Below are 12710 nucleotides of genomic sequence, written 5' to 3'. Positions count from 1 at the left end.
GTGTGATATCAAACTGAATGCCAGGTGTAGAGAAGGCAGCCCCTATGACACAGCATGCTAAAGTACACGGCTGGCTATTGGAGAGCATGAGATTAGTGCAGAGGTGGGGCTGGGTGAATGACCCCGAGGCCCTATCTAGCGCATGAAATTCTCCAACACGTTGGCTGTGCTGCCCTGTCCCACCATAGCAACTGCAGTAATTCTCCTCAAACTCCCCTTTTCCGTGTGATGTTTCTGATCTGCCCCACTGGAGTAGAGTGCCTGGAATGAAAGCACTTCCATGCGTACAAATGGGGCTCAGCAGTTCAGGCCACGTTTTTGGTTGGATCTGCATGTATCCCCTGTTCTGTATGGCTATGTAGCAGGCAGTGTGGGTGCGGGGGGAGGGCACATGCACAAATGGGGGGTGGGGGTGTGAAAGATTTTGCAAATGCAATTTCGGAGATGAGTTTTGGGAACCCCCGGCTGGGATCCATCTTTATCCTGTCCAGGCTTCAGCGTTGGACTTTCTCCCCTTCTAGGTCCCCAGCCATGTTAGCCAGCTGGAGCATGGGGAATCCTGTGGGAATTCACAGCATAAATCATGTGTTCCCTCAGAAGAGGAGAGTCTGCTACAGGGGATAAACTATTACAAAGATCTGGTCTTTCTCTCCCCTGTGGGTGCTGCTCTGATGGCTGCTTTCATGGGGGAAAAGCAAGAGGAGATGAGGCCTGGCCAGGTTCTCCTCTAACTGGGAACTCGTGGGCTGGAGCAGCCTCTTTTGGCTTGTATCCTCTGGAGCTCTGGCTTTGGCTCACTTCTATGCATTTCTTCTTGAAGGTGCTCAGTCTGACAGTGAGATCTCCTTGTCCTACCACCCGAGTGATGTCAGCCTGGACCGTGGCTACACCTCTGATTCTGAGGTGTATGCTGATCACAGTAAGCAAGGCAAGATGCATCGCTCCGTGACTGACGTGGATGTGGTGAACAGCGGCTGGCTGGTGGTGAGTGAGGCGAGGGCTGCCTGGGGTGAAGGCTCGATCCCCTGTAGCAGCAGAGTGTACAGAAGTGAGACGGCTGTAAGCACCACAGCTGGACACGTATCCACTGGAGTCAGGGTGCAGCTGTCATTGAGCTCCCTGCCCTGCAGATCCCATCCTCCTCAATGTGCATCTAGCTCGTGCTTGCCCTGTAGTGAGTGGGTGCAGTTCTCTGACAGCTCTGGGTGGAGGGTAGGGTGGGGTGGGGTCTGAAGGGAATGGGACTGGAGAACAGAGCAAGGAGGGTGAGGGAAGGAAAGGGGGATGAAAGGCAAAGGTGGAGAAGAGTGAACAGGAGGAGACAAGTGTGGAAAGGAGGAGAGATGAGTCTGCCAGCAGCAGTACCTCCTGTTGGTGATAGAGAAAAGGGCCTGTCTCTGGCCTTGGGGATGGGCTGATGCGTGTGTGCTGTGCACACTGGGCTACATCCTCTCACACTGCTAGTGCTCCGCATTGCAGGTTGGCAAGGACGACATTGACAGCCCCAAACCCATGGCTGGGCTCAGCAGGCAGGGTCCGTCTCCTCTCGTGAACCAGTATAGCCTGACTGTGGGTCTGGACCTGGGCCCACACGACACCAAATCTCTCATGAAGTGCGTGGAGTCCCTGTCCTTCATTGTGCGAGATGCTGCTCATGTCACTCCAGAGAACTTCGAGCTCTGCGTCAAAACCATCCGCATCTTTGTAGAGGCGAGTTTGAATGGAGGTGAGGCGGGGCTTGGTTAGGGTGCGTCCATAACAGCACACAGAGGAGCAAGGGACAAGCAGAGCGCACCCCCAGAGAAGGAGAGCCAATCGGCTGTGGGATTTTCTCAGAAGCGGGGGTGGGGGCAGGGGGAGGCCTTGTCACTTCAGCCTTTTAAAGCTTGGCTGTCTGCAGCAGGCAGATCTCACCCAGTGGGGGTCAGTCTGGCTATGGGTGCTGGAGTAGTGAGCTAGTGCTGACCTCATTCCATAGCTCCTTCCTGTCCCTCATTCCTGCCAGTGAGGGGAACCGTGTGACTGCAATATGGAGAAAGAGGAGCACCATCAGCCAGAGACATGGCGTCCTGGTGGTGCTGCTGCCCGGGGCTTGGTTCCAACAGGCTCTGAGGATCCACAGACCTCTGGGGGCACTCAGCACCTCATGAGGTTGTTGGGCCCTTTGCTTCAGCATGTTGTTAGCATGTAGATTGAGAGGGGCTTGCAGGCCAGTCTGCATTGGGATCCCAGTGCGTATGATGGAGTATGTTACGGCCCCTGGTGCTCCCTAGGGTACAAGTCCCAGGAGAAGCGGGCGAAAAGCCATAAGTATGACGGTAAAGCCAACCGGTTCAAGAAGAAGCCAAAAGAGAACTCGCTGAGGCGCTCGCGGGCCTCGAGCCAGCACCAGAGCCACTCCCACAGCGATGAGGAGGATGACGAGAGTGTTCCGGCCAGCTACCACACTGTGTCTTTACAGGTTAGTCAGGACGTAAGTATAGCCAGGATTTCCTCCTCTCCTTTCCCATCTGGGGGCCCCGCTGCCCACCCTTGGTGGGAACTCCCCCGAGAGGGATGGGGCTCATCTCTATCAGTGCTCAGCAAGGGGTCAGGCAAGTGTCTGGTTGTAATGTTAAGGGGAGTGTAGGAGGTGCCTGTGTGATGAAGGGAGACACAGGCAGATGGGGGGGGCCGGGGGGGGGGGGATGAAGGCTGTGTCTGGAGCTGTGGGGGTCACTGAAGAATGTGACTGGGATGGGGGGGATTTTGTGATGATAGTGAGGGGCATCTGTGATAGAGGAACGAAGGATGTGTGAGCCCTGGGGTGTGTCTGAGGTGGGGTTAGGGCACTTCCATGGAGGGAAGTGAAGAATGTGTTTGGAATTTGGAGGTCTTTGAAGGGCGGAGGAGTCACCTCTGTCTGGAAACAGTTCTCAATGCGGACCTTGACTGGCCATGTGCAGCACCATGCTGGGTGTTGTTCCGTGGGAAGTGTCATGCTGTAGACCTATAGTTCAGTCACTGAATCATTAGTCCCTGAGCAATAGCCTTGTTACAGGCTTTACGCAGAAAAGATCAGACTGTACCTGGTCAGCATGACTGCAGTTGTCTCCCTCTCTCCAGCGGGACCGCTCCCTCCCCACATGCCTAGAAGGGCTCCATTCTTTCCCGTGCGACCCACTAGTCCTTCCCAGTGGTGAGCTGGAGTTGGTTCGCACTGGTTCGCAAGAACCGGTTGCTAAATTTAGAAGCTGGTGTAGAACCGGTTACTAAAGGGGCGGGCGGGTGAGCAAACTCTGGTCCGCAGGCCACATCCGGCCCGCAGGACTGTCCTGTCTGGCCCACCTGAGCTCCCAGCTGGGGAGGCCAAGGCTCCCCCAGCCCTGGGGAAAGCGGCGGGGCTCCCAGGGGGCAGCAGAGGCAGCTGGAGCCCTGGCCTTTTAAATAGCCCCTGGAGACCCCCGCTACCCCAGGGCTCCAGCAGTGGGGCTCTGGTGGCAATTTAAAGGGCCTGGGGCTCCCAGCAGATGCTGGAGCCCCAGGCCCTTTAAATTGCCCCCTGGGGAAGCCGGGCCACCCCAGTATGGCGCACTGGCTCTTGCCGGTACGCTGTACAGGGGCATACCAGCTTACTTCCCCCTTTTGGGTAAGGGGGTGGGGCTGCAAGCTTCAGTGGCTGCGCGGCATCCTTACACAGCAGCATGCTAAGGGGGCCAGCCGGGGCTGAGAGGAGGGGTTGGATAAGGGGTAGGGAGTGGTTGGAGGGGGCGGAGGTGGTCAGGGGACAGGGAAAGGGGGGGGGTTGGGTAGGCGTGGGAGTCCCGGGGGTCTGTCGGGGTGGTAGTAGATGGGGTTGGGACAGTCAGGGGACAGGGAGTGGGGCGAGTTGGGTAGGGGGTGGGGTCCTGGGGGGCAGTTAGGGTGGGGCGTCTTGGGAGGGGGTGGTCAGGGGACAAGGGTGGGGTTGATGGGTTGCGGGTTCTGAGGGGGGCAGTTGGGGGCAAGACGTGGGTTGGGGTCAGATGGGTGGGTGGCGGGGGGGAAACAGGCACGTGGGGCTTGTACTCACTGCGCGGTTCCCTACCGGATCTTCGGCAGCACTTTGGCGGGCGAGTGAAGGATCTGCCGCCGAAAACCCGGAGCGAGTGAGGACACCCACTCCTCCCCCCCCGCCGCCAGAGTGCCGCCGAGGATCCGGTAAGGAACCGGTTCTTAGGATTTTGGGAGCTCATCACTGGTCCTTCCCCTGATCCTCTCTCCTTCTCCCAGAGGAGTGCTTCTTCCTTCCATCCCTTAAAGACAGGCTCATCTCTGCCAGTGTGTTTGTCCCCCTCTCTTGCATGACCCAGTGGGGGGCATAGAAGGATGTGAGACTGCTCACTGGTGTGGGCGAATCTGGGTGAGGAGTGGAAGCCCTTAGCCCTGGGTTAGGGGAAGGCAGGGCACAGCATTGCTTTGGGCACTAGAATCCTGCAGGTTGCAAGGGTGCCAATTGGGGGGGGGTCCTGCCCCACCCTGAGTTCCCTACAGGAGGTGGGCTCCCAGGCGGACCTCTCAACTTCACAGAATTACACCTTTACCCCGATATAACGGTGTCCTCAGGAGACAAAAAATCTTACCGCGTTATAGGTGAAACTGTTATATGGAACTTGCTTTGATCTGCCAGAGTGTGCAGCCCCGCCCCCCGGAGCACTGCTTTACCACATTATATCCGAATTCATGTTATATCCGGGTAGAGGTTTAGTGTGGAATGTGAGTTCTGCAGAGGAGAGTTGCTTCTTGCAGCTTGTGCTCTTGGGGCAGGGAGTCAGTATTTTGTTTACAAACAGAGGCAGGGTGATTAAGATAAGAAAGGTTGGTGATTAAATTAAGGATCTGGAAGTCTTTAGATGAACCTGTAAAACAGGAATCCCTGGGGGGTGTTGAAGAGAGAAAGCAGAGGACTCAGAAGAAATACAGCCAAGCCCTCTGAGCCAAGTTTACATTCAGAAAAGATCAGGGGGGTAGCCGTGTTAGTCTGTATCCACAAAACAATGAGGAGTCTGGTGGGCACTTTAAGACTAACAGATTTTATTTGGGCATAAACTTTCATGGGTAAAAAAGAAGTGGGTTTTTACCCATGAAAGCTTATGCCTAAATAAATCTGTTAGTCTTTAAGGTGCCACCAGACTCCTCGTTTTTATTCAGAAAAGAGGGATATGTGAGAGGGGTATGTGAAAAGAAGGAGCCAGAACCCAGGGAAGGGATAGCAGATATAGAGAAGTTCCCACTCTCTGTGGTACTTATGTGGCCCCATCACCACAGTATGACTACCTCACATCACAGGCCCTCGGTGAGGTAGAGCAGTGCTGTTATCCCCATTGTGCAGATGGGGCACTGAGGGACACACTAGGGTGACCAGATGTCTCGATTTTATAGGGACCGTCCCAATATTTGGGGCCTTGTTTTGTATAGGTGCCTATTACCCTCCACCCCTTGTCCCAATTTTTCACACTTGCTGTCTAGTCACCCTAGGACACAGACAAAAGGCCAGATTTTCAAAGGCACCTAGTGGGAAAATGTAGTCCCTGAGCCAATGCATATATGATGTGTAACTCTGGATAAGATGGCTCGGATATTTAAGTATGAAGTGTATAGTTATTGCCACACGTGTTTATAATCATATGTTCACTGTGATGTTAATATCTCTGAGTGGAGGCACTGATGGCAATAGTTTTACTTGATTAATGTCTAGGAGATTTGACCCTCCAAGTTTCTTTCAAGAGGAAGAGCTGCCCAGAACTCCAGTGCTGTTTATTTTTCTTTCCTGCCTGCATTGGCTCTGAGATACCTCAGAAGTCTCAATTCTTTTCTCAACTTTAAAATGTGGAATTTTCTTGGTGTTTGGTTTTAAATATTCTCCTGTGAAAACTGCAACTCAAGCACTGTAGTGTTGTGTTTAAGATCCTTCTGGAAAGTAACTAGCCTCTAAACAGAAGGCAGTGTTGCCAACTCTCATGATTTTGTCATGAGTCTGTCATGAGTCTCATGATAATTATTGTTTTCCTTAAAGCCCCAGCTCCTGGAGTCAAGTGTATATGTGATGATTTCATCCTTCATTCTTAGAGAAGTGACGTTTCTAGCCTTTGTGTGTGTGGAGAAATCTTCAAAATGTGACCCCAGTGCACTGTAAAGGCTCAAAAAGCAAAATGTAAATAAAAAGAACACCAAATGTATTATTTATACATAATCTCATTATTTTTAAAGCCAATCTCATGATTTTTGGTGAGCCTGATTCATGAACATTTGGGATTGGCAATACTATGAAAGTGACTTGACAGTGTCAGTTTCACTCCTGTTTAAAGTCAGTTTCTAGTCTATTATTTGTAGTGGGGTAACACCCCTAGAATCCCAGGCAGTATAAACTCAGGGGCCTTGCCCTAGTAGGATGTTTCCAAAAGTTAAATGATCTATTCCAAGCTTGATGAACTGCAAAAAAGTGATAGAAAGTAATCTAGATTTTTCTACAATCATTTCAATAGTTAGTTGTATTCAAGAATTAGTACCAAAGTAAGTTTACACATTAAAATTTTAAACCAAACAAGTGTCCCTTAAGTGAATTGACACAAGATATCAGAACATGTTAGTATTAGAGCTGAGTGGGTTTAATATTTATTGAATTTTCTTTCTTCTATATAGGAATTAGAAATTATCTGACAGGGCACTGTATCTAAGATGTTATCTGGAAAAAAATCCTGAGTTTTCAGGTGCCCAAGTAGCCTCAGGAATCATGGTTAAAGTTAACCCCCTTCCCCCCACCACCATGAAATGGCATCCCTGGTGCGTTGCTTACTTGGATGCTTTTAATTGCAGTTGCTGGACCTCATGCACACCCTCCACACACGAGCTGCCACCATCTACAGCTCCTGGGCAGAGGAGCAGCGCCACCTGGAGGCCGCAGGGAAGAAAATCGAAGCAGACTCTCAAACACTGTGGTCCAACTGCTGGTGCCCCTTGCTGCAGGGTAAAGCCTGCCCCTTCCCCACCCCCGCTTTCCTATGCTGATGGGGTGGAGATTTCCAGTGTCAGGGTGAGGGCTGGTACACAGGGCCGAGCCCTGCAGAGGGGAGAAGGAGGAGAGTTTAGCCAGAGCTGCTCCTTGTGTCCTCTCCAGATGGAAAAGAACACTGGACAGCAGCTGTATGACAAGTGATGTCCAAGCCCAGCTTGGAAGAAATCAGTGCGTTTGCTCCTGTTCCTTGGCTGTTTTGACATGGCTGTTGCTACCAATACCCTCCCACTGGCTAATGTCCTGTTTCACCTAGGCCAGGGGCCTGGCAGCTGAGATGAGCTTGCAGGGCAGCATGGGAAAGGGCCGCAGTGACTAAGTGAGCAGCAGCACTGCTGTTCTGAACAGTTGGGGCTGAGCATCGTCCAGCACCATGGGGCTGGAGAGAGACGTGACTTAGTGCTCAGAGCAGGGCTGTGAGCTGAGTCCAACCTGGCATCTCTGCCACTGGCTCACTTTGGACTTGTCACTTCACCACTCTAGGCCTCACGTTCCCCATCTGTGACCTCGATGCTGGATAGCTTCTCTCCGGGGGGTGAAGGAGGGTCAGCATATGCCCTTCCCTAGCACTTCTCACCCAAGGCTCCAGATTGCACGGCAAAGTGTTGCACTGCATTAGAATGAGCTTTTACACTTGCCCACGGGATGGCAGAGGAGGATGTGACACCACCCTATGTTTGATGCGGAAATGAGATTCTGATTCTCACCCGTGTGCAGGTATCGCCTGGCTGTGCTGTGATGCCCGGCGCCAGGTGCGGATGCAGGCGCTCACCTACCTGCAGCGGGCTCTCCTTGTGCATGACCTGCAGGCGCTGGATGCTCTGGAGTGGGAGTCCTGCTTCAATAAGGTAACCTCCCAGCTGGGCTGTGCACTTGAGCAGGGGAGCGCTGCCTCTGGGAACTGTAGCTGGAGTTGGCTGGCTTCCCATTGGCTTTAGCAGTGCTGTATGGGGGAGTCAAGGAGCAAGCCGTCCAGGGGCTGAGGGCACTGGCTTCCCATGCCCTGTGGCTAGCATGGGAGTGCAGCTGTTCCAGGCAGCTGCCCACTCACAATGAGGGATTGGGCTTTCCCTACTCCCAGTCCCTCTGAAAACCCCTTTGCCCAGACTCCCAGCTGAACCTCTTTGAGGTGTGAAAGCAGCCCTGTACTTCTCATATCCTGAGCTGCCTCTGCACTTGCTGGCCTGGGTGTGAGTCCCCAGAATGCCATGAGCCAGCCACTCTGGCCAGGTTAGCAACCTTCTCTGCTGTGGTGACGATTCCTGACCCCCAGCATGTTCATGTCATTGATCCACTAGGTGCTGTTCCCTCTGCTGACCAAACTGCTGGAGAACGTCAGTCCAGCTGATGTTGGTGGGATGGAAGAGACTAGAATGAGAGCCTCGACACTGCTCTCCAAGGCAAGGATGCGCCTCATTCCGCTTGTGCGTGCGGAGCTCTGTGGCAGACAGCTTGGGAAGACTTTGCTTGGGGTCTAGCTAAAAAGTTGTGCTTGGATTTTGACCAACTCTGCTGCTGTGGGGGTGGGCTTGAAGGTTGACTGCCAGTGTGTGATCTGGCCAGGCATTAGCCCTGAGCAATGGGCACCTCCCCGAGCTGCCCGTGCTGTACTTAATGCTGTGCAATGCCTGCTTTCCAGGGGGGTGTCTTGCTGCCAGACTGCAGCATGTCCCCCTCATCCCAGCATTCAGAAACATTCCTGTTCGCAGAGGATGGAGACAGGCACCTTAACGCTGCACTCCTCCTCCTCCAGAACGATCAGTGATAATGCCTTGATCAGCATTTGGCCTGTGGCCCAGGGGAAGTGGGTGCCAAAGGCATGGAAGTGTGGGGGTTGGAGCTGAGCAGCAGCATGTACTGGAGATCTAAAGGAGGGGAGATCAGGTCCTGGGCACTGCCTCTGGAGCCCTCAGAGCCCTGTGGCTGGATTCCTGCCTATCCCTCTCCTGAACCTGCCAGAAAAAGGGAGGGCTCTGGGATGGAGGGTTTAGTCCCAGAGCTGAGGGTTGCAGCCCTGTGGCTTGGTGCTGCCTCTTAACTCGTGTCCCTTACTGTGGTGGTGGTTGCTACTCTAGGTGTTCCTGCAGCATCTCTCCCCGCTGCTCTCCTTGACAACGTTCGCTGCTCTGTGGCTGACGATCCTGGACTTCATGGACAAATACATGCATGCAGGCTCCAGCGACTTACTGGTATGGCACTGAGTGGAAGCTACAATGCTTTCCCTGTTCTCTGGGCCTCATGGTGCCTTCTCTTCCCACTCTTACTCCCGGCTCCCTCCTCTCCCCTCCCCTGCTCTGAAAGCCTCCTGGTCCCATCTCCCCCAGTGGTCTCATGCTCCAAGACTCTCAGTCAGCTGTTCTGTGCCTCCATTTCTCTGTCCCTGATTTGCTCCAGCTCTGTTCTAAAGAGTGTCTCTTTGCAGCCAGAGGCCATCCCAGAGTCTCTGAAGAACATGCTGCTTGTGATGGACACGGCTGGAATATTCCACAGTGCTGATTCACGCACAGGGTACTCGGACCTCTGGGAGATCACTTGGGAGCGGATAGATTGCTTCCTGCCCAGACTCCGTGATGAGCTCTTCAAACAGACAGTCATCCAGGGTACGCAGGTTTGGGGAATTGCCATCACGACCCTGCCCTTGCAGGCCAGATCTTTGCTTCCTGGGTGGGGGGGGAGCCTTCCTCCAGTGCCAGGATGTTGGTGAACCCATAGGCCTGGGATGGAGGGAATGCCTTTTGCATTTGTTGGTGAGTCCATAGGCCTGGGGTGGTGGGGCTTGTGAGTAGGGCACTGTGGTGAGAGGCTGGATGTTGGGGTTGGGGGGAGTATGGCTCATGGGGGGCTGCAGGCTCACTGCTTGTTTTATGTATCTAGAACCTGTCCCCAGTGTGCCAACAGAGCCACATCCTCAGAAACCAGTGCCCCCTGCCCTGCCTGCTTCTGCCGCCCACCCAGCACCCTCGGAGAAGTCCTCTGAGCTGGGTGCCAGTGGTGAGTCTCCTGTGGGCTCAAGCACTCGTCCCTCCCCAGCAGCATTGTCCAGCTGGGCTTGGGTTCAATGGAGCCACTTTCAGCCTCAATCAGACTGGTCTGCAGGGGCTGGGTCTCCTGAGCAGGCTCTGAGCTGTGGAGTGGGCTTCAGTTTTCAACTGGACAAGCCTAGGCCTCCATCCCTCTGCGGTTATAGTGATGGGGGAATGCTCGTAGCTGCCCTGGCTTGTGTCTTTGTTCAGGCTGCCTGACTGGGACTGGGGAGGGTGGCCCAGGGGAAGGCACCACGATCCCTGCTCGGCTCGGGTGGAGGTTGGCCTTGGCAAGCCCCACTATCCCCTTTGGGGGAGGCTGGCCCATGGGAAGCCCCGTGATCCACGCTTGGCGGAGGGTGGTGGGAGGAAGGCCCTGTGATCCCCGCTGGGTGTGGGTGGGAGGCCGGCCTGGGGGTAGGCCCCATGATCCCTGCTTGCCTCGGAGTTACTTGGGATAGGTTTTAATACAAAGAATTGTTCTCTCCATTCCTTTCACAGACTCTGAGAGAGCCCCAGGCCCCGGCCCAGCCATCAGAGGCGCCTCTGGCTCCCCTCTCTCTGCGGTGGCATCAGTGAAGATGAGCCCTGTCACAGATGTACCTCCTCATATGGCGCAGTCACCACTGATCCTGCAGCCTCTCGCCTCCCCTCTGCAGGTCGGGGTGCCGCCTATGACTCTGCCAATCATTCTCAATCCTGCCCTGATTGAGGCCACTTCCCCAGTTCCCCTCCTGGCCACTGCACGGCCCACCGATCCCATGACAACCTCTGAAGTCAACTAGAGTGAGGGGGCTCGAGGATGGCTTGCTGAGGAAGTGCTGCAGGTGGAGGACACCGGCTAGATTCTCCCTGGTAGTTGCCACGTTTGCTGTAGAGGATGGTAGCTTGAGCAGAAGGGCAGCAGGGTGCTTGGCAGGGCAGCTGCTAAAATCTCCCTGGAGCATGTCAGCCTCTGCTCCCTTTTCATGGCTACTGCTCAGGAGTCACTGGCTCCCTTCTTTGGAGGGGGAGCTCAGTGCCACTGACCATTGCTGACTGCCTCCTTGCCTTTGCAATCTCAGGGGCCAGGCAGCCACCTTTACCCAGCAGCCTGTGACCAAGCCACTGCTGTTAGCAGGTGAAGTGGGAAGCTCTGTGCTGTGGGAGCAGAGAGGCCTGGGTTCCTGGGACCCCTCTGATCATTCAGTCCAGCTGGTTCATCCTCCATGTCCGCTGTCCTCGGCACTAGTTCTTGGTGCAGGCCCTGGGCATCCCCATGCAGCAGGGGTTTGGCTTTTGTTCCTCTCCCCAGAAACATACAGCCCCCTCAGCGTGACTCTGAGCTTGCTGGCCATGGTGTGCAGGCTGCGCTCTCCTGGCTCCAGACTGCAGCGTATCACCAAGCTCCCTCCAGCCCAATGGCGAGAGGGCACAAGTGGGCACCCCTGGCGAGACCAACTCTGGGTCTGAGTGACACGCTGAGGCCTTTCTGGGAGGAGGGAGAGAATCCAACCAGTGTTAGCTATTGGGCAGACTAGATGGAAGCCAGCAGCTGAAAGCAGCCCCAGCAATGCCTCTCCCACAGCAGCTCTTGGGGAGCAACTCCCCAGGAAATGAACAGCATCCTCCTGCCTAGACACTACACTGGCCCCTTCCTATTTCCAGCCGCAGGTGCTCTCTTCTCCAGCCGATGGGCCTTCATGCTCCTTAGCTTGAGAGAGGAGCTGGCTGCTGCTTGTCAAGTCCCACCGTGGGCACTGGGGTGCTCAGCTTCCCTCCTTCCCTGCCCCCAAAGCTCCAGCAGCTCAGCAAAGCCCTGGCAGCATTGCACTTTGCTTCTCACCTGCGCTGTGGATGCCGGTACCTTTTCTGCCATCCCTTCCCGAAGTGGAGCGAGCCAGCTGGAATGTACCATATCTCAGTTCTTCCTGTTTTCTGAACTAGTTTTATAAATTCTCTGGGCTGATTGCAGAAATCCCATTGGAAACGGGGAGCGACTCAGAGCCAGCGTGTTCTGTACTCAGAGGAAACCCAGAGCCGCAGGGGATAGACAATGTACATAAGGAAGAAATGGCTGGGAATCCAATGGACTTTTTACAGTGTAATAAATGTCTTGTAAATGAACACTCCGGCTTGGTGGCTCCTTCCTTTTCTCTCAAGTCAGTGGCATTGATATCTGGGCTTTGGGAAGAGCAAGGGTGTTGCCCCCTGTGCCAGGCTGGCCGGGCCCACCATGTAGCAGGATATGTCCCTGTGCAGTGGGACACCCCCAATGAGAAGAGAGCCTTTCAAAGGATGCTGCCAAGTTGGCTTGCAGCAGAGAGGCTGCAGGGGAGAATGGCAGCAAAGAATTACGAAGAAATGGCTCTGACCTGAGCAGGGTAGGGCTGTCAGAGCTCTTGTGGACACTGAAGTGCTTTAGTTTTGCCATAAAGCTCCTCCTGGCCTCTTGCTAGTGTGCAGCTGTTCACAGCCCGTGCTGAGGTCATGAACCGGTGCCAGTGATGCCAGCCCTGCGATGTCTCCGCACAAAGCCTGGCTGCTCTGACTGCAGCCATCCCCTTCCCCTGAGGAGAGCCCAGCACTGCTCAGAGAGGGGTCCTGGCTTCATGTCCCGCGGCTTGGAGTCTGCTGGGGCATAAGAGTGTGGCTTCCTGCAGGGTCCTAGAGTTTCC

The 12710-nt window shown here is 54.6% G+C and overlaps 1 protein-coding gene across 9 annotated transcripts in view; it reads left to right on the top strand.

Annotated features, from left to right (window-relative positions):
• The window catches only part of GBF1 (golgi brefeldin A resistant guanine nucleotide exchange factor 1), a 185148-nt gene extending 172989 nt beyond the window's left edge, over nucleotides 1–12159 (top strand). For 7 of the 9 annotated variants that reach the window (XM_034775251.1, XM_034775250.1, XM_034775249.1 and 4 more), the window contains 10 exons: nucleotides 821–984; nucleotides 1480–1726; nucleotides 2274–2473; nucleotides 6835–6985; nucleotides 7748–7878; nucleotides 8329–8430; nucleotides 9106–9219; nucleotides 9453–9630; nucleotides 9905–10021; nucleotides 10555–12159. In XM_034775251.1, the coding sequence (XP_034631142.1) occupies nucleotides 821–984; nucleotides 1480–1726; nucleotides 2274–2473; nucleotides 6835–6985; nucleotides 7748–7878; nucleotides 8329–8430; nucleotides 9106–9219; nucleotides 9453–9630; nucleotides 9905–10021; nucleotides 10555–10838 (1688 nt within the window). In that variant the 3' untranslated portion in view covers nucleotides 10839–12159. The remainder of the gene's footprint in view (nucleotides 1–820; nucleotides 985–1479; nucleotides 1727–2273; nucleotides 2474–6834; nucleotides 6986–7747; nucleotides 7879–8328; nucleotides 8431–9105; nucleotides 9220–9452; nucleotides 9631–9904; nucleotides 10022–10554) is intronic. The other 2 variants (XM_034775254.1, XM_034775247.1) reach the window with 1 other exon arrangement.
• The last annotated feature ends 551 nt before the right edge of the window (nucleotides 12160–12710 follow it).

The sequence above is a fragment of the Trachemys scripta genome, chromosome 7 (assembly GCF_013100865.1).
Source record: "Trachemys scripta elegans isolate TJP31775 chromosome 7, CAS_Tse_1.0, whole genome shotgun sequence".
Classification (NCBI taxonomy): Eukaryota; Metazoa; Chordata; order Testudines; family Emydidae; genus Trachemys; species Trachemys scripta.
This window is presented reverse-complemented; position numbering and strand designations above follow the sequence as displayed.